Source organism: Rhamphochromis longiceps, linkage group LG1, assembly GCF_057381845.1.
Source record: "Rhamphochromis longiceps isolate RC_006_pf linkage group LG1, R_longiceps_female_GT1.1, whole genome shotgun sequence".
Lineage (NCBI taxonomy): Eukaryota > Metazoa > Chordata > Actinopteri > Cichliformes > Cichlidae > Rhamphochromis > Rhamphochromis longiceps.
In genome coordinates this window covers 5,279,659-5,306,584 of record NC_140557.1, presented here as the reverse complement: position 1 = coordinate 5,306,584, position 26,926 = coordinate 5,279,659, and the positions used below count along the sequence as shown (strand labels likewise).

Below are 26,926 nucleotides of genomic sequence, written 5' to 3'. Positions count from 1 at the left end.
GTTGTTTTGTTGCTTTAATTAATTTATTATTAACAATAATATAAAATTATGCACAAAAGGAATTACTAATGTAAAAAAAAAGTGGTTTTATTTATATATGTTTATATATAAATATATGCAGTGGCCCCTAGAGACAAAACACGTACAAACTCCAAAACACATTTCTAGCATGAACTGAACTTCCAAAACAGAGCTACCTAGATCACTTAAATTACACAATTGAAAGCATGAAAGCATATGTGTATTGTTTGTGTATTTATACACAAGCATTCATATATAGTCAAATAATAAAAAAACAGTTTTTACCAGAAACCAAATCCGGTCGTTGGTACTGGCTGGCTTGTGTAGCCACTAGGTAACAAAAGTTCAACACTGCCCCTAGCATCCTGGAGCACTTCTGTTGCCTTTTGTACGTGTTTTGAGTTTTTATGTGCTTCGGAGTTTATACGTATTTTGGAGTTTATACGTGTTTTGGAGTTTGTACGTGTTTTTTTATGTGTTTTGGAGTTTGTACGTGCTTCAGGGTTTGTACGTGATTTGAAGTTTGTATGTGCTTTGTCTGTAGGGGCCACCGTAAATATACTTTTATTTATTCACTCCACATAAAATGTAATAAATAAATCATATAATACAAAAGTCAACTATTCACATTTCAATTTTTAACTATTTAAATTTTCAGCTTTTTCCTTTTACAAATTTAAAGTGAAACAACACAAAACACTGCAAACCACAACACAATTAAATATAAATTATAATGTGAAAACAAAAAGAACATGCATATTGTCTGTCATATGGACCTGCATGAATAAACTTTCTCAATCCTTTATCATCTGCAACTGAAAATAGTTGTGGATGATTACTATACCTTTCTAATGTGACGTTGTTATCCCTGGCTCTTTCTCTGTCTCTCCCTCCTGCTCTGTTCCTGTGCTACTGAGTGTAACTACCGCCCCTCCCCCCTCTGCCCAGCGTAAAGCACAAGGCTCGCGTGCTGAATGAAGCGGAAAAAAAGCGCAAGAGAGAGGGTGAGAGAAAGAAAGAAAAAAAACAAACAAACAAAAAAACTGGCTCGTGATAAGGAGCCGGCTCGCGTCGTTCACGTCGAAGAGCCGGCTCTAGAGCCATTTCGTTCGCGACCGACCCATCACTAATACTTTGTAGAACCACCTTTTGCTGCAATTCCAGCTGCCAGTCTTTTAGGGTCTGTCTCTACCAGCTTTGCACATCTAGAGACTGAAATCTTTGCCCATTCTTCTTTGCAAAACAGCTCCAGCTCAGTCAGATTAGATGGACAGTGTCTGTGAACAGCAGTTTTCAGATCTTGTCACAGATTCTCGATTGGATTTAGATCTGGACTTTGACTGGGCAATTCTAACACATGGATATGTTTTGTTTTAAACCATCCCATTGTTGCCCTGGCTTTATGTTTAGGGTCGTTGTCCTGCTGGAAGGTGAACCTCCGCCCCAGTCTCAAGTCTTTTGCAGACTGCAAGAGGTTTTCTTCCAAGATTGCCCTGTATTTGGCTCCATCCATCTTCCCATCAACTCTGACCAGCTTCCTGTCCCTGCTGAAGAGAAGCACCCCCAGAGCATGATGCTGCCACCACCATATTTGACAGTGTGGATGGTGCGTTCAGAGTGATGTGCAGTGTTAGTTTTCCGCCACACAGTGTTTTGCATTTTGGCCAAAAAGTTCCATTTTGGTCTCATCTGACCAGAGCACCTTCTTCCACATGTTTGCTGTGTCCCCCACATGGCTTGTGGGGGACACAACACCTTGTATGTGAGGAGCAGGATTTTGAATTCAATTCTGGATTTAACAGGAAGCCAATGAAGGGAAGCCAATACAGGAGAAATATGCTCTCTCTTTCTAGTCCCTGTCAGGACTCTTGCTGCAGCATTTTGGATTAGCTGAAGGCTTTTCAGCAAGTTTTTTGCACATCCTGATAATAACGAATTGCAGTAGTCCAGCCTGGAAGTAATAAAAGCATGAACTAGTTTTTCAGCGTCACTCTTAGACAGGATATTTGTAACTTCAGAGATGTTGCGCAAATGGAAGAAAGCAGTCTTACATATTTGTTTAATGTGCGTTGAAGGACATGTCCTGGTCAAAAATGACTCCAAGGTTCCTCGCAGTATTACTGGAGGCCAAGGTAATGCCATCCAGAGTAAAAATCTGGTTAGATACCATATTTCTAAGCTTTTCAGGGCCGAGTACAATAACCTCAGTTTTATCTGAATTAAGCAGAAAGTTGGCGGCCATCCAGGTCTTTATGTCTTTAAGACATTCCTGCAGTTTAACTAATTGGTGTGTTATCTGGCTTCATGGACAGATAGAGCTGGGTGTCATCTGCATAGCAGTGAAAATGTATGCTATGTCTTCTAATAATATTGCCTAGGGCAAGCATGTATAATGTAAACAGAATTGGTCCTAGCACTGAACCCTGTGGAACACCATAATTGACCTTAGTATGTGAAGAGGACTCTCCATTTACATGCACAAATTGGAGTCTATTAGATAGATATGATACAAACCACTGCAGTGCAGTACCTGTAATACCTACAGCATGTTCTAATCGCTCTAATAGGATATTATGGTCAACAGTATCGAACGATGCACTGAGATCTAGTATAGTTGTCCTATGGACAGATTCCCCCACCTGAGCTGTAGATCTCTGCAGCTCGTCCAGAGTCACCATGGGCCTCTTGGCTGCATTTCTGATCAGCGCTCTCCTTGTTCGGCCTGTGAGTTTAGGTGGACGGCCTTGTCTTGGTAGGTTTACAGTTGTGCCATACTCCTTCCATTTCTGAATGATGGCTTGAACAGTGCTCCGTGGGATGTTCAAGGCTTGGGAAATCTTTTTGTAGCCTAAGCCTGCTTTAAATTTCTCGATAACTTTATCCCTGACCTGTCTGGTGTGTTCTTTGGACTTCATGGTGTTGTTGCTCCCAATATTCTCTTAGACAACCTCTGAGGCCGTCACAGAGCAGCTGTATTTGTACTGACATTAGATTACACACAGGAGCGCTGTATGTAGTCATTAGCACTCATCAGGCAATGTCTATGGGCAACTGACTGCACTCAGACCAAAGGGGGCTGAATAATTACTCACACCCAACTTTGCAGTTATTTATTTGTAAAAAATGTTTGGAATCATGTATGATTTTCATTCCACTTCTCACGTGTACACCACTTTGTGTTGGTCTTTCGCGTGGAATTCCAATAAAATTGATTCATGTTTGTGGCTGTAATGTGACAAAATGTGGGAAAGTTCAAAGGGGCCGAATACTTTTGCAAGCCACTGCATATAATACTTCCACACAAGACAGTGCACGAAAAAAGATTTTGAACATATACAAGCATACACTTTGTGCATGTGTGCACCTTGAAAAAAGGTTATGTCTATATTTTGTGCAGCTTTGGGGTTTCTTGAAAGTTGCCAGTAGTAAGACACTCAAGCCTTTGTTGCTTGATATCTTGCAACATAAAATTTGTCGCGATTAGGAAGAATTGCCTGCTGAGCCATAAACTCAGCTCAAATATGTAGAGTAATACTTCTCCTAGTCTCATGCAGCTGAAGATTATTTTATAAACTAGTTGATAGAATGTAATCTATCTTGGACACCACAAGGAAGGAACAGTGTTACAGCTGTTCGTAATGTTACACTTTTGTTTTTTGTAATTAAGGACACCGAGGGCCTTGGTTGTCTGTTGTTCATGCTAAATATCACATTATAACAAAATTTTAGTCTTTTGCACTTCACCTGTGGGGTTTTCTCATTGATTTCTTTGCATCTCTGTTCAAAGCATCTCCAAGGTGAAGCTGTGGTTTGTGGTGATATTTGAAGTCTAAAAGCATGCCAGCTGCTTGTGGCATTGACGTTGTACAGTCATAACTGCCTTCCTGATATCAGTATCACAAAAAATAAGTCACTTTTATGGCATGTTGATCTATTGATAAGGTGGAGACAGGCCTGCCTTTTCAAGTGTTCAGGCACTTAAGAAGTAGCCTACTTAAGTGGCATTTAAGCACGCATAGAATAACTGATTTGCGCTTTTAAGCAATGCCCAACTCAGAACAAACCTTCCCACAGTGAACAAAATAAATCGATATGAATACAATTATAAATTTTAGGAGGTTTATAAGATGTGATAACAAAGCATAATGTAATAAATGTCTATATGCCAATAACAATCGCATTAAGTGGGTAGTTATTCAATAAAGCTATGCAGTGCTGAGGTTTGTCCCCTTGAGAATGTTCTTAGAAGTAGAATGAGTAATTGGATTCTCGCCTGTCCTCTTCAGTTCAGCCCTCTCTTTCTCTCTCGCTCTCTTCTGCTCCCCCCCTCCCCCCAAGATCCAGGGATAGTCACTCTGTCTGGCTTTCCGTTGAACACCTTGCTGCTGTGACAGCAGTCAAGTGAAACTCGGAATTTTAAAGAGAGGGAGAGAGAGATACGGACAAAATTGCGTGGCTTCAAAATAAAAGCACCAATGACCAAAGTGTGAAATTGAAACTTAGTCAAGTTCAGTTTCCTAAAAAATATAGGTAACTAAATTACTCTATGGCTAAATTTAGTTCTTGTTTTTTTTAAAGATGCATATGCTTTTAACAAACACATAGAATCTGTCTGAGATTACAAGATGAGTTTTTTGCATTATTTAATTATTATTTATTTATTTATTTTGCTTAGGTTTTATTTTGAAAGTCTAAAGGAAAAGTTCCCTTATTATAGTAAACTCGACAGCTGCCGGCGCGGACACCTAGTTATCTGTGGACAGGCTTCGCGGTGGTCGGCTTCAATTATCGTTTTACTGGGACACTTTTTTTTTAATCGCTCACTTTCCTTTAAAAAACAAAACAAAAAACGTTTTCACGGTTTCGAACTGCTGCTGCCGCAATTACCGGGAAAAAAAAATAGCAGCAACGGTCCAGGATGAACTTTTCCTTATCCCGGTTAACATTTTCGCTTCTTTGATTGGAGAATCCCGGGCGTGTGGAACTACACTTTTCCATTTTTAGTGGGTTCACTGCGAGTGGAACAGTGGGCGAAAGTGTTAGGTGAAGACTTTGAACATCATAAAGCGTGGTGGTGATTTTCACGAGGAGACCTGAAACCTCGAATACTGACGGGGGAAATATTCAAGGTAAGCCTACGCGCTCATGGAAGAATAATGCTGCATATTGGTTGGCTTTAGAAACCTAGGCTAAAGTTAAACACACACACATATGTATATATCACATTATCTCTCGCTCTCTCTATATATATGTGTGTATGTGTGCGTGTGTATAGAGAGACAGAGAGATATGTATATATCACATTATAGATAGCTAGATAGACGTGTGTGTATCTATTTATGTATGCGTTTGAGTATCTCTGATATACATTTGCACCTCAATTAATTTATGAAAACATTTTGTGAATAAAATATAAACTAAAATAATCTTACTAAATAATCTTTGTGCTATAAAGTGATAATTAATTTACAAAAACATTAAAAAGGAGAGAGATACTAAGGCTCATTTGTTACATGCCCTGTAAGATAATAATGGTGGTTCAGTGTTAGTATTTATTATAAATGGCTTGGTTAACAGTGGTCGACCCATTTTTAATGTGTTATTTTGCCTTGTTTATTTCACATTAATTTCTTTTTTCATTGCTTATGTGCGTGCTTGAGCTAGGAATACATCAGTGCGCTGTTTACAGTAAAAAGGTTGTGACATTGGTTACCATTTTCTTCACCTCTCTCAGCCTGTATCTGTACAAAGAGGTGATGTCTGGGTTCATGCTGCTGCCTGAAGGCAGCCATCAAAGGTAGTGATAACAGCTCGAACTTGCTCTCCTTACAGCTGTAGCGTGCGGTTTCCTGTCAGTGATGAGATGCACAATCAAAAGACTTCACTCATGTAGAAAAAAAAAACTCCTGAACAACAGAAGATGGGCAATGGCCCAAATTAAATTAGATAAAGCAGCACATGCAGATATGAGAACTACTGGAAACTGAAAGTGATAAAGTAACAAATGAGAAGGGTATTTTTTTTAACCATTCATCTTGAGAAATGCAAATGCTGCTGTGGTTGTGTGACTCATTGCAGAAAGCGCTTCTCCTTTGTGCTGACTTCTTTTTTTTTAATAATGAGGAAAAGAAAGCCGTTGATGGCGAACCAAAGCCCTTGGCGATCACCTAAGGCCACACTGGGGGTGATTTAGACTTAATAATATGCAGTCTTTTGTCCGTGCCAGAGTTCGTATGTGTGTTGTTTTATTGATTTATTCATATCCCCGAAGGAAATGTGTGCAGCATTCCACCTGCTCCTCCAATTTCCTCGCAGAGTATGTCGAGATACAGATAAAGGAGCCATGTAATCACATGCACAGACATGCACCCTGCATCACTGTGGTGCTATGGGAAGGTATGCAAGGTCCAATGCAAATGTACCCTCAGGAACATTCCCCACGACCCATATTCCACCTAACCTTGAAAAATATCTCCGCATTCCTGCTTTGACTCAGCTTTCCTGGGGTTTAGTTGAGTGTCTGCTGCATGTGGTGAGATGAGAAAAAACAAACAACTTATTACAAATAGAATCTCACTTTGAGACTCATTCAGTAGCCGCTCAGCGTTAGTGCTGTAAATCAACATGACAGCAGCAGCACTGCTGGGCCCATTGCTTCATGTAATGTGCTTCAGAAAAACAAAAACGTCTTATCTTTTAGGAAACGGTTGCACAAAAGTGTAGCCCAGTGAAGTCTCCTCCTAGCAGCACCATTTAAGCCAGTGTTAGAAAAGGCTTGAAATGCTTATTAAGGACCCCTTTTTTGTCCCTTAATTGATTCTGTCATTTTTCTTGATGAAAAATCATATAGAGCCATAAAATAAGTAAATCCAAACACATACGTACGTTTCAATGCAATCAGCGAATATTCTAATTTAAAAGTAAGTGACAGCTTTGTAAGTGTAAGCTGTCAGTATGGGTGTGCACAGTTCTTTTAACCACTGGCTGAACCAGCCTCTGAATCAGCCAGTGGTCTTTGACCCTTATTCATGCTCGCTGTCACTTCAGCTCTAAAGCCTGACAACAAAGAGCAGCTTTTGTTCCCTGGCTTACTCTTCTTCCATGCACATTCTTTGCTGCTTCACTCTGCTGCTTGTAGACGAGTGGGGTGAATTTAGATTGAAAACTGCCACAGGAAACAAACTCAGGCTACTTTAAAGGCACATTCATAATAAATATGTTAATATGTCTATAATTTAAAATGCTCCAGCTTGTTCCAAGACTGAGGGTAAAAGAAATGGTGAAACTGGATGGGTCGTTTTTTTTTTTCACATATTTAACTCAGGTGACTAGTCAGCAGAATAGAAGGACAGACATGAAAAGCAGTGACAGAAAATGTTACCCTGAGGTACTTTAAATCTTTGAGAATGACAGGAAATGGTATTTTCAAGGTACTTTTACTGAAACCAGGTCACGTATATCAAAGGGTTTAATAGGAGGTGCTTATCATTTGTAGAAAACATTCTCATTAACTCATGAAAGATTAAACTAAGAATAGACTAAAAATGTAAATGTTGCCCCTTTTCACAAGTGAATTGTATAATGTGATACCTAAGTCTTGTGAGATGTGTATATGAAATAAACATTTACTTTTGAAGAGAAATGCTAATGTGAGCATCCTAGCATGCCCTCAGTGGCAACGCTGAAATGCTGATCCTAGCAGTTTCGTCTACTGTCGTCAGAGCTTCATCTTTTCGTGTTTGGTTGAAAATCAACCCAACTGACAAGTAAATTATAATTCACTAGAAGATAAGTCTGTCACACGCATTTACATTAAGATACTTTTGGTATACTTCGTTGCTCAGTTATGGCTATATCTAGCAAATGTGTGTGCTGCATAGATGCTAGAAGTCGTGGCGTGGGCTGTGTCCCAAAATAACACAACACACTTAACATCTAGCCCACATTGCACAGGTCTTTGTCTGAGGCGATGCAACGCGTTTCAGTTCATCTGCTAGAGGTGTGAATTACCAAAGACCCAAAGGGGCAATATTATCATAATACCCAACTCAATGATACAATTTATTGTGATTCTGATACTTTTGCTAAATATTGCAATAAGTTATTGTGATATATTGTGTTTTATCATATATTTTCTGTTGCAAATGATGTCTTCAGTCATTTTTTTCTACAGCAAAGTGTGATTGTTAACCAGCCAGACTGACCAACACAGTTTATTCAAACTTGTAATTAAAGTTGCATGCACCTGACAAACTGAACTTTTTCTATTGCAATCTAGTCCAGTTTACTGACTAACTAAAATACTTTCTATTTACTTACCAATTCAATGCAAACATGTAGACTATTGTACCATTAAATAAGTCTTGAACCTAGAGAGTGATCACCATTTCTGAGATGTGAGGTGTTGTATGAATCCAGTGCCTGTGATGTCCACATGTGTCAGGTTAATGCAACCCTTTCTGCTGTACCTTTCCTCAACTTTGCACTTCCCTTCTCTGTAGAACCTAGGTGTGGCTGTATACATGAAAAAGCATTGAGATGGTGTCAAATATCTGGATCCCATTGTCTTCATCAAGACCAGGTGATCGATATGTTATCTTCTTAGCTCACTCTGAATTGGGAGGTAGCTCTAGTGTTTACTTTGGCATCCATGGCTGATTATTTTCAGACTTTTTACTATCATACAGTACTCTTTACAAATCCATCTACTTTGTCTTGCCCTTGTAAGAAAAAAATAAGTCCATGTGTCTGATTTAGATGTAGATGGCACTTTTTTGGTTTTCGTTCTTTTGCTTTATATCACCCACACCAAAAAGTACCAGTAGTCAGTACTTCGTTTTCACATATGCCAGAACCAAAACAAGATTATGCCTGCCTAGAAAGGTAACTACACATTGCTGTCAACGCAGCCCATACAGTTGTAAGCGCTGGCCACAATGTTGATCACTACCTTAGACTACCTTATATTGTAGTACAAGCGTAAACCAGGTTGGTTATGTAGGTCAAAGTACAACCGCAGCAGATTTATTGGTACTCTAGCACAGTGTATTTGTGGTAGTAAACTGCTACCAAACATACACCGCAACTGTAAGTATAACAACTATAACCCTGCTTGATAACCAAGCGGTAGTCTCTATTGTAAAGGCATACATAAAACAAATTTAAACTACTGGATTTTTGAAACAGATTTGTCTCTTTATTATTATTACAATTACCTATCCTCAAGCTAGGGCTGCTCAATTAATCGAATTTTAATCACGATTACGATCTGGGCTTTCAACGATCATTAAAAATGACTGAGCCGATTATTAGCCCCTCCCTCGTGCTTTACTCTCACGCTGCTCCGTGTGGCAAATCAAGCGCACCTCTCTGCATTTCCAACATGTGTCACAACAATTAAGAAGACCCAAGGGAAGCTCGGAAAGCTATGCAGAAGTTATTTGGGGAGGAGAGTGACTGCCGTTGGTTGAAAAGAGAGGTAAAAGAAAAAAAACTTCAGTGGTGTGGAAACATTATGGGTTCTACTTGACGTGGATCAAGTAGACATAGTGTGTACACTTTGCTACAGTGTCGTAACTGAGAGCAACACTGCAAAGTTCACTAAACATAGATGTTTACATTTTTCATTTATTTTTTATATTGCAAACATTTGCACTGTTATCAGTATTTGCACACTATTTTATATTATTTTTTAAAGTCATTATTCAATACATTGTTATTGTTAACCCTTTAAATCCCTGTAGAACCTGAACCGCGTAAGCTAGCGCAATAATTTGTTTTGCATATGAAACCAGAGGAGTTGTACTTACATCTTATGCCATCAGCTTGTCCTCGGTCACGGTTCCCTTCCACATAAAGCTTTGCAAAAATTGCATAAAAAGCGCTTGCAGGAACAAAAAAATAATATTCCAGAAACACGCTTTGCCGATCTGATCAGCTGTTCGTAACACTTCCCACATTGAACAAGACGTCAACGCGAACTATCGCATGTCCGCCATTTCCTGTCCGAAACCGACTTCATTTTCACGGAAAATGTAGTTTTTTACTTGTAGGCCTTAAAAGCCTATACTGGTGTTTTTATAAGTCATGTTTGACTTTTCTGAATAGTTTCTGTGATGCTTAGAACTCGAATTGCACTGCTGGAAATAGTTTATTTTGATGCACATGCTGCTTTCTTTGCAAATTTGCATCATAGGATTGTTTTTTGTTTTTCCTGCAGTATATAAAAATTGATGTATCTCCAAAATAAAACTATGAAGACACTCAAAATAAATTTACTGTGGTGGGAAACTATTTTTTGCAACTTTTTTGTATTTAAAGTTTTGAGGGATAAGCCTCTTAAATTTCCCCAAGTAGAAATATATGTAAAAAAAACAAAAACAAAAAACGATTTTCAATTGTTTTGTAGTTTATTGCACTTTTTTGTAATTAATGTAATTACTATGGACTTAATGCATACATATTATTAAAATATGGGCTATAACAGTTGTATAGCAACTTGAAATGCTCCCAAAAATGGCACTACAGCATGTAAAAAAAAATATATATAAGCTCTGGTGGACTTGGTTCTATGGTAGGTCTTAAAGGGTTAAATAAATATCGTCAAATAATCGAGATCTCAATTTCAGTGAAAATAATCGTGATTATCATTTTTGCCATAATCGAGCAGCCCTACCTCAAGCTTCACAGCCACTTCATTACTAACACCTTGGTAGTTCAAGGTTGGGCCCTCGGGCCTTCAGATTGCCTAAAATTTGCGTGTTAAAGATTCAAAAACATTAGAGAAACAATCTTCAGAGATTTTTGTCCATATTGACACAATAGCATAACGCATTTGTTGCAGACTTCTCATGTCCACTTCTCAGTGTAGTTTATGTTTGATGAATGAGAATGAAGAACGGCAAAGACAGTCGGCCTTGATGAGCAGAAACGTTTCAAACTTTTGTGGCAAAATATATTAGGTTTGGATAATTCACTAGCAAATATAAAAGTGTTACATATCCATGTACCTTGGAACACAGATTGCGTACTCCGTCTGGTATCATTTTCTGCCATCTGTGTCACACATTGTTTTGACTTTTGTGCCATAGTGTGAGAACTTGTAAAGATGATTCATATAGGCAGGTGAGTCAGACCCACATATGTCATTACTGGAAAACAGAATCAAGCAGACGGGGGAATCACAAGTGTTGTCTCGTTAACACAGTTGTGGGTAGTTTGAATGGATGCATGTGTTCACATAAATGCTGAGGCAAAGGCTCTTATCATATCATCTTATAAATGTGTAGGAGTGACAAATGGAGTGAATTTAGTTTCTGGATGTGTGGAGTCTTTGTGCTGAAAGGTGAGAAATTCTAAGACTGCTACGGTATGCGAGCACTGCGTCTCACTAACACACTTCCACGTATGCCAGGCTTTGGTCATTGCATCTCTTTCACACCCACATTCACACAAGCATAGGAAGTGAAAGAAAAGGGGAAATTCTTGTGCTGAATTGATCCCTGGCCAGTGTACATGAACAATAGAGAGTGAGTGCAGAATTAGAGATAGTTTACACGACAAGCTGAAATATTGTGTAAGAGAGAGTGGATATATTTGTTTAAATTATTTGTGTCACTGCAAACTTTGCAAAGACTCGAACCCAATTATATAATTGCACATAAAAGATTTGATAATAGGCATCATTGTCACCTTAACTAAGCTTACAGTGTGTGTTCACTCTTGTAGCTCTGGGTGTGGTGACAGTGGCCATTTATTTTTAACCTCTGATCTCTTCGTAGATATAATGAGAAAACTGTAATGAGCAGTTCGTGGGTGATGCTGCTACAAATCATACACTAATGCTGTGTGTGAATTCATCACCACTGCGATGCACCTGATATTTCACCCCAACTCTAAATTTAAAGTTTGGGGATTGTGTTAAGTACGTATTGGGACCATGGACTCTATTATGAAGATGCAAACAATAAGACATAACAAATTAAGACAAACATTTTAAAGCCTCAAGATTGGCCTTCTTACCTATTTATTTATTTATATAAATAGGAACTCTCTTTGATGATATGGGTAGTTTCTAAAATGTACTTTCATGAGAAACGGAACAGCTGACAAAGTAACCACACCCATGTTTATTCACAACTTCATTATTTCAGCTTATATGTATATATGTAGGAGGAGATCAGCTGACATTTTGAGCCAAACTAAATTAGGGTTTTGTGGAAGGATCATTTTGGGAATTTTAGCTCGAAAAAGTCCAAATTGGTATGTAGGTGTAAAGGTCATATGTAGGACTTTGATGACACTATTGTCGTGTTTTTATAACCTTAGAATGATCCTTTTGTATCTACAGAGGGAGGGACTCCTGTTCCTCCGAGTCCACCAGGAGAGACAGAGGTGTGTGTTTAGGTTAAGGTACCACAACAGCTCATTTCTGTCCTAGCATGGTACCATGGTACAAGGGCCACCAAACAAGCTCATCACTTACTGCTTTTGAAGATTCATCCAAGCTCTGGTCTCTTGAGCTTTCGTTTCCGTTGTAATAACATACATGAAACAGACCGATGGAATTGATGTTTTTCCTTAACAGATGTCTCTCTCATGAGACACACTGATAACAGCAATTATCCCATGCTCAAGCTTACTTCTTCTTAAGCCACTTCATTAAGCACACCTTGGTGTTACAAGGTTGGATCCTTTTTGCCTTCAGAACTGTTGTAACATATTCAACAAAAAAACATTCCTCAGATGTGTTGGAGCATATTGACATGATGATATTACACAGTTGTTGCAGACTTATCAGTTGCAAATGCGTGATGTGAATCTCCCATTTTGCATGTGCTCTGTTGGATTAAGATCTAGTGAATGAAGAGGCCATTTGAATTTGTGAAACGGTGCATCATCATCCTGAAATCAGTCATTAGATGATGGCTGTTCTGTGATTGTAAAGGGATGGACAACCATAGCAACAATACTCAGGGAGTCAGTGGCATTTTGGAAGTTATGTACAAAGACTCTACCACTACCACTCTGACCTGCTGACCTGTTGATACAGGACAGAATGCTTTTATTAACACCAAATTCTCACCCATCAAACTATTGCAACAGTTTATCATCTACCTTTGGTGAACATATGTGGATTGTTATTTGAGTAATTGTTGCCTTCTTATCAGTTCAAAGCAAGCTCCTCCTCTGAACAACAAGATATTTTTACACAGAGAACTGCCGCTCAGTGGATATTTTCTCTTTTTCTGACCATTCAAGGTTAACCGTAGAGATAGTTGGGTGGAAAAAATACAGTAAATTGACACCACCAATCACATCGTTTTCAATATCTCATAAATCACTTTTTTCCTGACATAGAGGCTGAAATTATGATACAGAGCTCCACAATGAATCATGTTATTATATCATATTGTATCATGCTATTCTAGTAAAAGTTGTAATTCAGATAAATAAGTTTTCTAAAGATCCTAAAGCCTTGATAAATGAAAAGACAGTAACATATTTTAAACTACAATATCTGTTTAACTGAGGCAGAGAAATATTACTGCACTCCTTCCTGGCAGGTCACTATATTACACATTAGTTTCTCAAGCATGCACCGCTTGAAGTTACACCTTAGCAACTTTTTTGCTTTTGTCACTTTTAAATTATCAGAGAACGAAATGCCAAAACCACACTTTGACACGGAAAATACAAAGGTTTCATTTTCACACGTCTTTGTGTTAGATAACTGAACTGAAAAGTAAACTGTGGGATATTTTGATATTGTCTTCTTGGCTTCATTTCAAGAAGATATCTTATGTCAAACCACAGTTCTGCATCACAAGAAGTGTCGCAGCTGAGAGAACTGGCTGGTGTGACGTGGCATCTTCACAGGAAAGCTAATGTTCAGCTGTCGCTCTCAAACTAAATGCTTGAGTAACAAGTGGTGAGGCTTGTGTGTTGACTGGGATGACCATAGTGAAGACATGTGACACAGATAACGATAGAACAGACTAACGCTCTAAAATTTAGAGCATTCTCATGTCGGTATATATAAGAAAATGCAGTTAATTCAATATGACTTTATTTACATGACAGATTATTATCTCAAGGCAATTTGTACTGTAAGCTAAAAACCCTACTGTTTTTATAGAGAGAATCCTAACAACAGACATCCTCTATGAGTAAGTATATGGCAATGGTGGGGGTGAAGAACTCTCTTTTGACACGAGGAGACCTCAAGCAGAACCAGGCCTTGGGAGGGGCAGCCAATTGCATTGACCAATTTGGGTGTCAAGAGAAGGAAAAGGGAGGAAAGAGGAAGATATAGAGGCAAAAAAACAACAAAGAACTGAGCATGTTAACATCACCGACTTATCAAACTCTAAAACTGAAGCCAGGCCAATAGAGCATCAGTGAAAGTGCCGCATAATGCAAAAAAGTAAGGTAGCATTTTGTGTGTTCATCAAATAAACCTCCTGTTTGTGTGTGTTTGTTTGCTTATTTGTATGTCTCTGTGCATTAATGGGTGGGTTGTGCAAGGCTTATATCTTTCTCAAGTATCGAGTGTGGGTGTTATAAATAGCAAGCTGTCCTCTCAGGATATGCAGTGTGATATTTCCCTGTCTTTCTATTGTTCTTTTTTCTGTCTGTCTGCCTGCTTTGTCTGTGGTTCAACAGGTTCCTGTCTGCTTTTTTGATTATTTTCCAGACATTCTCACTGTCACGCATACCATGCAGTAAACCCACGCGACGTGGTCACAGATCTAGTATTTGTTAGGTTTTAACTTCCACGCTATGAGCTTGTCTGGATGTGGTGATGTAAAGCAATGACACCAGACTAGGATGAGTTTCCGTCTTTGGTTGAAATTGAAAATGACAAAAATGCATTTGTGGTTATTTGAGACATGTCCGTCTGTTGACAGTCATGTGATTCTCTAATATGATGCAAAGTGGATTTTTTTCAAAGAAAATTCCCAGTTGTATATTTTTCTGCTTTAGACACTAACTGGTGGTGGACATGGAAACTGTCAGTATAAGCTTGCTTGACTATTCAGCACTTGACCTTGGAGGAAAAGCAGCTCACTGTAGGGTTATGGAAAGACTGAATTGCTGATGCATGTGTATGTGTTCTCATTCCCGTTACAAGGGGAAGACTGTTTCCATTGATAAGAGCTTAGAAAGGTCGCTGTGTTTATTTTGAGGCTGAACTCATTTGTGTTCACTGATATATAAGGACAGATAACAAACCAGGCGTCCAAATGAGAATGGTATCACTAAGAAAATGTCATTACATTAAACTGGGAACTTTTTGTTTCGTTTTTTATGACTTCATGTAAAAAGAATGTAATTGATATGCTTTTTTTATTTGTTCTAACATTTTCTATATGTGGTTAAAATTGGCTGCAAATTAACACTGTGCTCTTTCATTTAACCATGCACACACACACACACACACACACACACACACACACACACACACACACACACACACACACACACACACACACACAGTTTTAGCCACTGATTTTAATGGTGCTAAATTGCTGTTCTCCTTGCATAAGCATTTACGCAGTTATAAATTTGTTCCCCTTTTAAAACCGTTTCACTTTTTGTATTTCTGCAGAACAGGTGTTAGCAACCGAGCTGCAGCCGATGGATAATCTGAAGTTTGCGCTCTTCTTAATCATCCTCACCACTGGTAAGGTCTTAGAGATACTTTATCTTGTTCATCATAAAGCAAACTGCATTCATGTTGTGCCACTTCCTACATTATACGTTATGTTGCCCTTTTTATAGATATTCTAGAAGAGACATTAAATGAACATGACAGAATTCTCAAAAATATATTAGATTATCAGTTTTTCATAGCATTTCCTTTATAGTATTTTTCTCTATGTGACCTCTGTTTGTGAGCATTAGACAACTAGAGTGCCTCAGATAGTAAGGAAATACTTTGCTGACACAGGAGAGTTAAAGCTTCCACTACCATAAGAACTCTTCGGTCAGTATCATAAAGCAAGGCAGGACACATGGGCTCCAATAGGAATCAATGCAACGCCGAGCTCATGAACTGATCATAAGTTTAAAATTTGTAAATTGTAACTGTGACCTATTACCCAAGTGCTGGCAGACACACATTCATTTACATGTCAGTTTTCTGCCCTGAACCTAAAGTCTAGCCAAAGTAGTGACATTTTAGCAAACAATGCAGGTAGATGGCAGGATTGTGTTACTGAATGCGGAGGTGTAGTATTCATTGCTTTCAGTCATGTAACCAAAGCAAAGCCCTGGAGGAGGAAAATAATATAGCGACAACATGCTAGGAAACACTCAGTACTATAGAACTGCAATACAACCCACTAAGTTTCCCAGTAGCTTCAAACCACAAATATTTAAATCACCTCAGTGAAGAGAAGTGAAAAATATTATTTGAGCACTTGTAGTCCACATTGCAAAGTCCCTGCAAGAGGTCTACTTTAGAAATGCTTAACTTCTCTCTCTTGAATAATCCCTGCCCTTAAACTACCACCAGGATGAAAGCACATACAGTAGAGTGCAGCAAGAGGGTTGTTTTTATCATCTGGACTGGTCACTAATACCATTGTGAAGTAGACGAAATTTTTCATTTTCAAAACAAGTGGGAGAACCAATTAGCTAAATGTGTTAATTATGTTTTAATACTGTGTGCTGTATTTTAACAGTTTCCAGTAACAATGACAATGACCTGGACTGGAACTTTTGCGGCACATGGCACCATGGCAACAACCCCCTGAGCCTGAACCTCAACATCTCTACTGGCTGTAAAGGAATCTCCATTTCAGCCAATGAGAGCTTTCTGTCCATCAACGGGCAGATCACAGCCCAGTGTAGGAGATCTGAAGTGATTACCTTCAAGCACCTTGGACTTGAGTCAGGGGAGGACATCAAGTTCTGTCTGGACTGGGAGCCACTGCTGGACCAGTTAATGCTGACAGTAAGTGATAACAATTTTTAAATTTAAGTGTGGGTTCTAAATGCTATTTTTTTTTGTTTCATCATTTGACACCCATTATTTTACTCAATAACATTAAAGTTCAGGAGAACTCAACTAAAAATGAGCGTGAGGTAGTTAAATGAAAGATGTGGAAAAAGCACATGTGTATAATAATATACCACCACCACATTCTAAAAGCCATATAACAAAATGTAAAATTTATATGATGTTCTGTACACTGCATACACTACACTAGCTAAATTCAAGATTATTATGATAATTTCTGTTTTTTGTTTTTGTTTTTCCTGTTGTGATGTTCAGGTAGGAGAGAAGAAGCTTATTCTGTGCTCACCTGCAAGCCTGCAGGATTCCTGCTGCACTGACCTGAGTGATGGCCCAAACACACAAGAAGCAGACTACGGCATCCTCAATACCGAGATTAATCATGATTTCATCACCGACAAAACACGGATGGCGTACAACTTTCAAGCAAATTCCACCAACTACAGTAAGGAAGATTACACATATTGTGTCAGCATATTCTTGATAGAAAATCTGTGAATGAAATATATTTAGCAAAAAATAAAATTGATGTTCTGTACTGTTTTATTTGTTCCAATAACTCAGTTTGTCTGTAATGTTGTTCATATTTAGCTTTGCTGAACCAGCATTTCAGATTTCTGTTATCAAGTGCAGCATGTCAGAATCAGAACTTTCTCTTCTTTTCTGTTTTTGCAGCAGAATTATGTGAACAGGCGAAACGGGAATCCGGCCCCAACAAGTAATTTCCTCTCTTTTCCTCAAATGCACCAGTTTATTGCAGGGATATCATGGCAGGATGTTGTAGACTTGATCCTTCCTGAAGTACACAAACTTTGATTACAAACGAGGAGTGAAGACATTAGCTGTCTGATGTAATATTGCTCCATTCAAATGAAACATGACAAACTTATAATCATGGCTGTGCCTGATGTTTGTGTCCAGGTGTGCTGAGCCTCCATACGCTCACAAATCTGATGTGGAGATGAAGGAAGATTTCAAAGGCCACAGCGTCACATCACCTGTAAGACAAACACACAAAAGTTAAAGAGACTTGTCTTCAGATTAACCTTTTCTTTTTCAAACCAACCAGTGTGAGAAGGCTTTGATGATTTATTTTTAGAGAGTGGATGCTCTGTGATAGTGTGTCAGCTGTTGTATTGCAGTGTTACTGTTCTGAACTACCTCATCTTACAATCTCATTTAATTATAGCTACATTATAAAAAAGATAAAATGATCAAAATGTTATTTGTAATAAACTATACTGAAACAAAATGAAATTGAAAAATAATTGAAATTTAATAAAAACTAATGATAGCTCAAGAAGATGATCATTGTGTCAGGGATGAACTAAAAACAACATTTGCAGTTCATTGTAATTAATTTATGTCGCCCACTGTGGCACACGGATATGTTTTTATAGGTAAAAAACAACACTTGAACAACACACAAAAATGTCCCGCTCTGCAGAGTAATATCACCTCTTAAATCCAATTATTAGGTTTCTGTAGGTTTCACCTGAATCACACATCTGCAGAAGTGAGGTTTCACTTTCAGTCATACAACTGGGATGAAGATTCATATTTTTAGAGTTTGCACTGCTGACATTAGCAAAAAACCTTCTTTGCATCTGAGACTGTGTGCTTCCATTTTTAATCCAGACTTACTTTACAGCACATTTTTGAATAACCTAGAGTATTCATGCAAGTAGAGGGGAGAAGTGATGTAGTACAGAAAATAGGGTGGGAGGTTAGTCACATAAAAGTGACTGATGGCAGCATTCTACTGACGATTACAGGATGGTGTTGAAAGCTGACTTTTTTTTCCCTCTAAACGACCCTAAAATAGAGTCATTTAGTAACCCAACAATCTCAAAGCAGAGCTACAAGCAGAGCTGCAGAGTGAAGCAGGTTTTGCTTACATTGTAAAAACTCACAGTTCTTATATGTGCTGTCTTTTCCAGGCCATTGCTGGTAGACCTGTCAAGTCCAATATCACTGTCCACCTCCCTGCTGCCTTAAAACAAGCTGCGAAAAATGTTAACAATGTAGCCTGCACTTTCTTCAAGAACATCTCCCTGTTACAGGTAAGGCTGTTTGCCTTCAGTCGATACAGGCACATATGACAGGATTTCAGGTGACCTTATTTAGCTGTCAGCCTGCAATTTTTTCCAGTGTTCACATTTGCGATTCTATCTGGAATACTTTTGTTGCTTTGTGTGCAAATATTTATGCTGCATTGTGTAAGATGAAGGTCAAGTTGTGTGTGTTTGTTTCAGGAGGCTCACAAAACTGCCAAGCCTATCAATGATGTGGTGGAAATCACGGTGGAGAACAAGATCATCAGAAATCTGCCTGAACCCATTAGGATAGATTTTTACCATGAAGCCGTATCTGTAAGTTTGTGTGTTTCTGTGGCGTTTAGCCTGTATCAGTACGCTCCCCACCCACTTTATATTACTTAAAGCTACTTCCTTAAACTGACACTTACTGTACCAAATAGTAACTGCTGAAATTGACTGCAATGTGCAGCAGTACAGATGTCAATACACACACAGGCTGTCAAATGTGGCTCAGGTGTGGATGCTGTTAAAAGACAAACAAGATGGTTTTTACTTCCGTGACGTCTGCATATCTACCTCCACGGTGCAGCAAACACACAGAAACCACTTATAGGTTTCTTTTCTAACCTTATGTCTGGCAGAAACAGACTGTTGTTTATGCAATTTATGAGGCTGTCTATTGCATCTGTGCAATGCACACAACAACACATAAAAGCACCTGTGACGTGGATATTCTTTGACATTGTGGTGACATTGCAGCTCATGTCTCTCCCCTCCTTCTTTATTTCAGAAAAGAAAAACAAGGGCATGTGTTTCATGGGACACCAGAAAAGGTTGGAACCATTTAGAGATGAATATTATGTGCTACTTTACATATTTATCTGTATTTTCGTTTATCATAATTTTCAGCAATGCGGATTGATTTGATATTTCCCTGTTGCAGATTCTCTGCAGGTGAACTGGTCGAAGGATGGATGTAAGACAGAACAGAGTGGGGAAAACCACACTGTGTGTCAGTGTAACCATCTGACGTACTTCACTGTGCTGGTGGTGAGACATGCGGATACACTGCTTTTCATACAACAAATAAACAACAGACAGAAACCAATAGTGATGAGATTAGTAATGATTTTTAAAAGATACACAGAAATCAACAGTCTCCATTGTACCAGTGTGTCTTGTGAAGGCCATGTTGCTCACTGCACTGTTTCCTATGGCAGGACCTGAATCGTCAACCAGTGCCCCACCTGCTGGAGCTTACTGTCATTACATATCTGGGATGTGCCGTATCTCTGATCAGCTGTGTTGCTCTTATAATATATCTCTGCAGGAAAAGGTACAGATGTTATTAATGTAATATACAATATAGATATTTTTTTTATTATTTTATTATTTTAACTTTCCACTGACTTTCAAGGAGGCGATCAAAGGAGCAGTCCTTGCCCATCCATGTGGGCTTAGCTGTGTCCCTCGCCTTCCTCAGCCTGATTTTTTTCTTCAATGGAGTCCTGGCTAACGTGGGAGGGGAAAGTGTGTGCACTTGGGTAGGAGCAGTACTTCACTACGCCCTCCTCTGCTCCTTCGCCTGGATGGGCATCGAAGTGTTGCACACTTTCTGGTTGGTCTACATGGTCTTCACCCCCCGTCTGAAGCCCTACATTTGGAACCTAGTTGGTTTTGGTGAGTTTCATTTCTGAAATGTATCTCATGACACATAAAGGTAAAGCACATGTAAGACTCTTGATTATTCTTTTCCAGCTCTTCCTGCTGTTCCCGTTGTCATCCTGGCTCCAATAGGTGATATTTATGGGCTCATAGAGGTGCCACCAAGCGAAGACCCTGAGAATCCATATAAGATGTAAGCCTTTCCTTATCTGATCTAAAATTATTTGGAAAGTGAATAAATACAAGCACATGCTTGTATTTAAAATCATGCTTTCAAGGCAACAGCAAAACATTTCAAGGGGATTATGGGAATCTTTAATAAAATGCTGAGCATATTTTGAACATCATTTGGCCTTTATATTTGCATTTTTATTCTGGATTTTTTTTTTCTTTGTCTTCTGACTGTTTGATTTTTCCAGGTGTTGGATGGATATAAATGAGAATAAAGGCTGGCTAGCTTTCTGTTTGACCAACATGATGACTCTGGCCCTCCTGGTGTCATCTGGCCTTGTGATGCTGTTCCTGGTCTACAGGCAGATCCGCACCAGGGATGAATGGAAACAGAACCGAGTGGCGTTTCTCAGCATCTGGGGCCTCAGCTGCTTATATGGGACCACTTGGGGTCTGGCCTTCCTTAAGTTTGAGCCCATTTCTACCTTTATTCTCTTCATCACCTGTATCCTCAACTCATTTCAAGGTCAGTGCTTTTGCTGTACAGTGATTCCAGATTACACTTCAGGTTTAAAATGAGATGTTATACTTAAGGACAAGTACCATAAGGATATTTTGCAGACCATCACGTGATAGATGAGCAGTTCGACAGTCATGATGACTGAGAGATGCTCTCACTCTCATACATTCTCCTACAGCTGTGCGAACACTGAACTGCTCCTGATAATACAGCTCACATGGACTCTTTGCTTTTCAGACAAAAACCAACATGGCCACTCACTTGTAAATATCCAGCAAAAGAAAAAAGGAAAAAAAAATTAAACTGAGGCATGAAATGCCATGCATCTTCATCTTTCAAAATCCTTCGGGAGTTTCCAGAGGCATTATATTATGCTGGATACCCCTAATTTGCATATAGAACCCTACACCTCAACTTTATGCAAATAAGGAATGTGTACCTCAACACCACATAGCCTGTAACACAATGCAACTTTACCTCAGTGTGTTATGTAGATGTTTTTGTAGCACAGTAGATGGAAACAATGGAAATGACAGACTCCTTGGACACATGCCATTGGCTTTGCAAACATGATGAGCTCATGTTTATGAACTACTTTGCATTTGTTCTTATTTATGAATACATTCCAGAAAGCTGTCAAAAGAGGATGATGATGCTTCTCAACATTAAATTACATCATTGTCATCTAATAAATACACAGATCCAAAGAAAAAGTGACTTGGAATAATCTCCACGTGCTTTTATAGCTTTTAACTATTTATAGTCGGTTGTTAGATGGGAGTATATTCATTGTTGGCTCATACACTGTGACTGTACATGTGGAGCCAGTGGCCTATTGTATCAGTGTGGGAATGAGACAATGGCCATGATTAATCAAGGCCTTCAGTTGCTGTTGCCTATCAGAGACAAAGCTGTTTCCTCTCACATGCAGCATGCTTGTTTTTGATTCAGCACCAAATATGTGATTTATTAACCCCATTATTGCTGCATAGTGGTATCAGAATGTGTTCTATGCCAGCCATATAACATGCAGTGGCTAAATGCTACGTCTGTAAATGACCCTACCTACAGGTGTATTATTTTCTTAAACATAGAAACAATTTAGAGCCCAATCTAGCTGTTTGCTGACATGACATTATCTGCATTTATAATGGCTGTACGTTTGTATAGAATAGGATTCTCTGCAACTTCCTTGTTGCTAGCACACAAGCTTGGAATGGTACGAACACAAAGACCATCTGATCCAAGCAAAGGCAGGCAGCATAGAAATGAATAAACTATGTCTCGTAACAGTAAAACAAGATTAAAGATTATTTTTAAACTGAATCGTTATGATATCATTGTAAGAACTACCACATAAATGATACCACAGATTATTTATTGTATTATATTTTTGTCAGCAGAAGTTGTTGTAAATAATATGGTTTATTTTTTACAAAACAGAATATAATTTTTCATTTTCTGTTCATCATTTTTAGAGTCATTGTTCAGCTACATCCAGGCAGCTGATAAAAACACGAGTGTATTGGTTCACCTCTGTACACTGTAAAATAATTTATTTTCAAAAATTCTTTAAATAAAAAAATATTAAAATTATGCAATATCTTTGAGTTAAAAAAATATTTTAAGGCTTTTGAATGATTTTAGAAACACGTGAAGTGAGCTGTTCTGCTGAGGAATGATAAGATAAGATAAGATAACCTTTATTAGTCCCACACGTGGGAAATTTGTTTTGTCACAGCAGGAAGTGGACAGTGCAAAAGTTATGACGCAAAAATTAGAATACAATAAGAATAAATACAGTACACAGCTGTACAGAATAGAATAAAATAATATACTATATACAGTAGAATAAAATAGAATAAAAATATACAATAAGATAAAAATAGAATACGAATGCTATATACAACTGAGTAAAAATACAACGATGCCAGAAAAGATTATTGCACTTAGTCTTATTGCACATGTGTGGATGTGTTTGATCAGTTAAAGTCTTTATTATGGAGTCTGACAGCAGTGGGGAGGAAAGACCTGCGAAATCTCTCCGTCCCACACCGTGGGTGCCGCAGTCTCCCACTGAAGGAGCTGCTCAGTGCTGTCACAGTCTGCTGCATGGGGTGGGAGACGTTGTCCAACAGGGATGACAGCTTAGCCGCCATTCTCCTGTCACTCACCACCTCCACTGGGTCCAGAGGGCATCCTAGAACAGAGCTGGCCCTTCGGATCACCCTGTTCAGTCTCTTCCTGTCCCCAGCAGAGATGCTGCCGCCCCAGCAGACCACGCCATAAAAGATAGCAGAAGCCACCACAGAGTCATAGAAGGTCTTCAGGAGTGGGCCCTCCACCCCAAACGACCTGAGTCTCCGCAGCAGGTACAACCTGCTCTGCCCTTTCCTGTAGAGGGCGTCTGAGTTATGAGTCCAGTCCAGTCTGTTGTTCAGATGAACACCAAGGTACCTGTAGCTGTCCACAGCCTCAATGTCCATACCCTGGATGTTCAGTGGTTGCAGTGGAGAATGCTTGTGCCTGCGGAAGTCTACCACCAGCTCCTTGGTTTTACTGGCGTTGATCTGGAGGTAGTTCAGCTGGCACCAGTCCACAAAGTCTTGAGTCAGTCCTCTGTACTCCTTGTCGTCCCCATCAGTGATGAGGCCGACTATTGCAGAGTCATCAGAGAACTTCTGCAGGAAGCACTGGGTGGAATTGTGGGAGAAGTCTGCAGTGTAGATGGTGAAGAGGAACGGAGCCAGAACCGTTCCCTGTGGGGCCCCCGTACTGCAGACGACCCTGTCCGACACACAGCCCTGAGTCTTCACATACTGTGGTCGGTCGGTGAGGTAGTCCAGGATCCAGGTAGTGAGGTGATGGTCCACTCCAGAGTTCTCCAGCTTGTCCTTCAGAACCGAGGGAAGAATGGTGTTGAAGGCACTGGAGAAATCAAAGAACATGATTCTCACAGTGCTTCCAGCGGTCTCCAGGTGAGCGAGGGAACGATGTAGGAGGTGAATGACGGCATCATCCGCTCCAATGCCAGGCTGGTAGGCAAACTGAAGTGGGTCCAGTGATGAGCTTGTTAGGCGCCGAAGCTGAGCCAGGACCAACCGCTCCAGGGTCTTCATCAGGTGGGATGTCAGAGCCACCGGCCTGTAGCTGTTGAGGTCCTTGGGGCGTGAAGTCTTTGGCACTGGTACAACACAGGAGGTTTTCCAGAGCTGTGGTGGCATTTACTGCAAATAACAGATATTAAAGGCTCATTTTTTATGTAGTATATCTGAGAACGTTTTGCCACTGACTTATTCTTACTGCAAATCATGCTCGTTTCCTGCTAGCATATTTACTGCAAATTTTCTGTCCCTATAACACTCACGTCAAAGATTTTTTAAAACAATCAGATACTGTGGCAACTGAGTAAAAACAATCCATTTTGAATCTTGGTTTCTCGTCTGTCGCTCACAGGTTTCTTCCTGATGCTGCGATTCTGCATGCTGGACTGGATGCAGAAGCAGGCTGGTGGCTCTGGTCTTGGCAGCAGCAGCACCGGATCTACCAGGCAGCACATGCTCCAGGCCCAGGAGAAGAGTTAAATGAACAAAGATGCAGAAGCCGGACTTTGAATGTAAAAATAATGCCAGTATACCACCAGTGATGGAGGAGCTGGAGGTCGACCAGGACGTTTCTCCTGGAGGAGTGTTCTGATGAAATGTGTCTGTCAGGGGTGGTAACTGCAGGAGAATATGAGCTACAGCTAAAAAAAAAAGGTACTGCAGGTTCTCCATATATCCTACGTTTCTTAACTCTGTAACTCGGTAGTAACGAGCACAAGTTAGCTGTACGGGCAAACACAAATATGACCTGCTGTGTAACTGTAAAAGTGAAGATGGGTCAGTATTCCTTCCCAAACATAATCCAGCTGCTGTAACTTCTCAAACTTTGAGTGTACAAACCTTTTTTATTCACTCTAAATTATTTATTCTTGAGCTTGTGTTCTATTTAGTAATCATTACAACAGGAGAAAAAAGAAACATTTTACAAAATATATTTGCTGTTTATTTATAGCTCTATATGTCACACATTCTGAGTTATAATTAATTTTGGTGGCGATTAGCTAAATATTATATATCAATAATTCACTCAAGTTGCATTACAAAAAGGCATTTAATCACTTGATTCTTTTAATTTAGGCCCGTGGCAAAGAAATGACAGTATCACTCAGGAACTCCTTAATCAGGCCTAAAGCCTGCGTTTGCAGAAAAGCTAGACTGGCTCTAGTTGTACAGGAGGGGGATGTCAAAGTTCAAACTAACGTATGTGAAATTAGAAATTGTAAGTTGGAAATAATTATGAATTATTCCCAACACGGAAATTGCGAGCAGGAATAGATGCAGGTTACTGTTCTATTGTATATAAAAAAAAGAAAGCTATATAATACTATTGACGATGTTTTGAACTTTAGATAAGCTTTTTATTTTATATTTTGTATCATGTATGCTTTTTTATAGCTGCTTCCTAAGTTGTTTAAAGTAGCACTTTAGATTTTCGGTCATTTAAACATGTACTTGTTGAGCCTCAGTGAGTTTTCTTTTGAACTGTTTTAATGTGCAGATGGTAAATTCCATATTGCATTTGTCCACACTGTAAATTAATAAGTGAATATTTTATAAATGAATCCAGAGTGACTGTTTTTCTTTTTTTCAAACCTGATTATCAGACCTTTGTCTTTAAAATGGGCCAAAATGCATTTATTTGGTTGGATGCGTTCCAGTAATAAATAGAAATGTAAAATTGTCATGTATTTCATTGGCGTTATGTTTCAGTCATGTCCAGCAGAACTCACATATGTAAGCTTTTAGATACTGTGATGTTTGCACTTTTTTCAAAATTTTAAAACTAAAATATATGTCACTCAATTTAATGTGTATATTTTGGTTTTCTGGATATATATTGACTTTTAATTAAAAAAAATCTTTTGGTTAAAAATGTCGAACTGCTGTGTGTTTGTGTAGATGCATGCCACACTGCACAACAAGAACATTTGCAGCTTGCTGTTTTCCTGTTCCCTCCCTCTTATCTGCTTCCTCCCCTGGGTTTTGTTTTTTCTTAATTGTTGCTTTCTTGCTGCTTGTTTTCCATCTCTATTGTGATACAGTGCGTACGTATTTGGTGGAAGAAGCCAGCCTGATACTTCGAAGAAAAAATTCATGGCTTTTCTTAATGCCTCAAAAGACTTTCATTAATAAATTTCATGATAGTGTTTTACATTTTTTTGCACCATAGCAATAAAATACATCCTTGCTCCTAGCATATGGATGTCACATTATTCTGTCTTTTCAGACATGGTGTCTTTCAGAGGACAGGTCTTTGTTCCAAAGATTCAATGGAAACATTATTTCATCATCCTTAACATGTAATATATTCATAATAAACTAAATAAAACAGAACACTTCACACTGACTTTCCCTATTGAAAGGAATAATAATACATTATATT

General features: G+C 38.9%; 1 protein-coding gene across 3 annotated transcripts; it reads left to right on the top strand.

Moving 5' to 3' along the window:
• Positions 1–4,757: 4,757 nt before the first annotated feature.
• On the top strand, positions 4,758–26,427 carry adgrg1 (adhesion G protein-coupled receptor G1). 3 transcript variants are annotated; one of them, XM_085413047.1, is made up of 15 exons: positions 4,758–5,150; positions 15,632–15,706; positions 16,710–16,981; positions 17,303–17,489; positions 17,723–17,762; positions 17,966–18,044; positions 18,985–19,107; positions 19,300–19,416; positions 19,874–19,916; positions 20,027–20,133; positions 20,304–20,419; positions 20,501–20,763; positions 20,842–20,941; positions 21,168–21,445; positions 24,896–26,427. In XM_085413047.1, exons 2-15 carry the CDS (start codon positions 15,661–15,663, stop codon positions 25,021–25,023), a joined length of 1,899 nt encoding a protein of 632 aa, XP_085269173.1. In that variant the 5' UTR covers positions 4,758–5,150; positions 15,632–15,660; the 3' UTR covers positions 25,024–26,427. The 3 variants fall into 3 exon arrangements, with proteins under 3 accessions (XP_085269173.1, XP_085269093.1, XP_085269012.1); XM_085412967.1 differs by having other exon boundaries at positions 15,637–15,706; positions 17,720–17,762; positions 24,896–26,426; XM_085412886.1 differs by having other exon boundaries at positions 17,720–17,762; positions 24,896–26,425.
• The last annotated feature ends 499 nt before the right edge of the window (positions 26,428–26,926 follow it).

Excerpts from the sequence above, each read along its gene's own strand:
- adgrg1 (XM_085412967.1), top strand. The coding sequence starts at position 15,661 with ATGGATAATCTGAAGTTTGCGCTCTTCTTAATCATCCTCACCACTG. Across the intron at positions 15,707-16,709 it reads CTTAATCATCCTCACCACTG|TTTCCAGTAACAATGACAAT; the intron begins GTAAGGTCTTAG and ends GTATTTTAACAG. Across the intron at positions 20,942-21,167 it reads CCTGAGAATCCATATAAGAT|GTGTTGGATGGATATAAATG; the intron begins GTAAGCCTTTCC and ends TGATTTTTCCAG.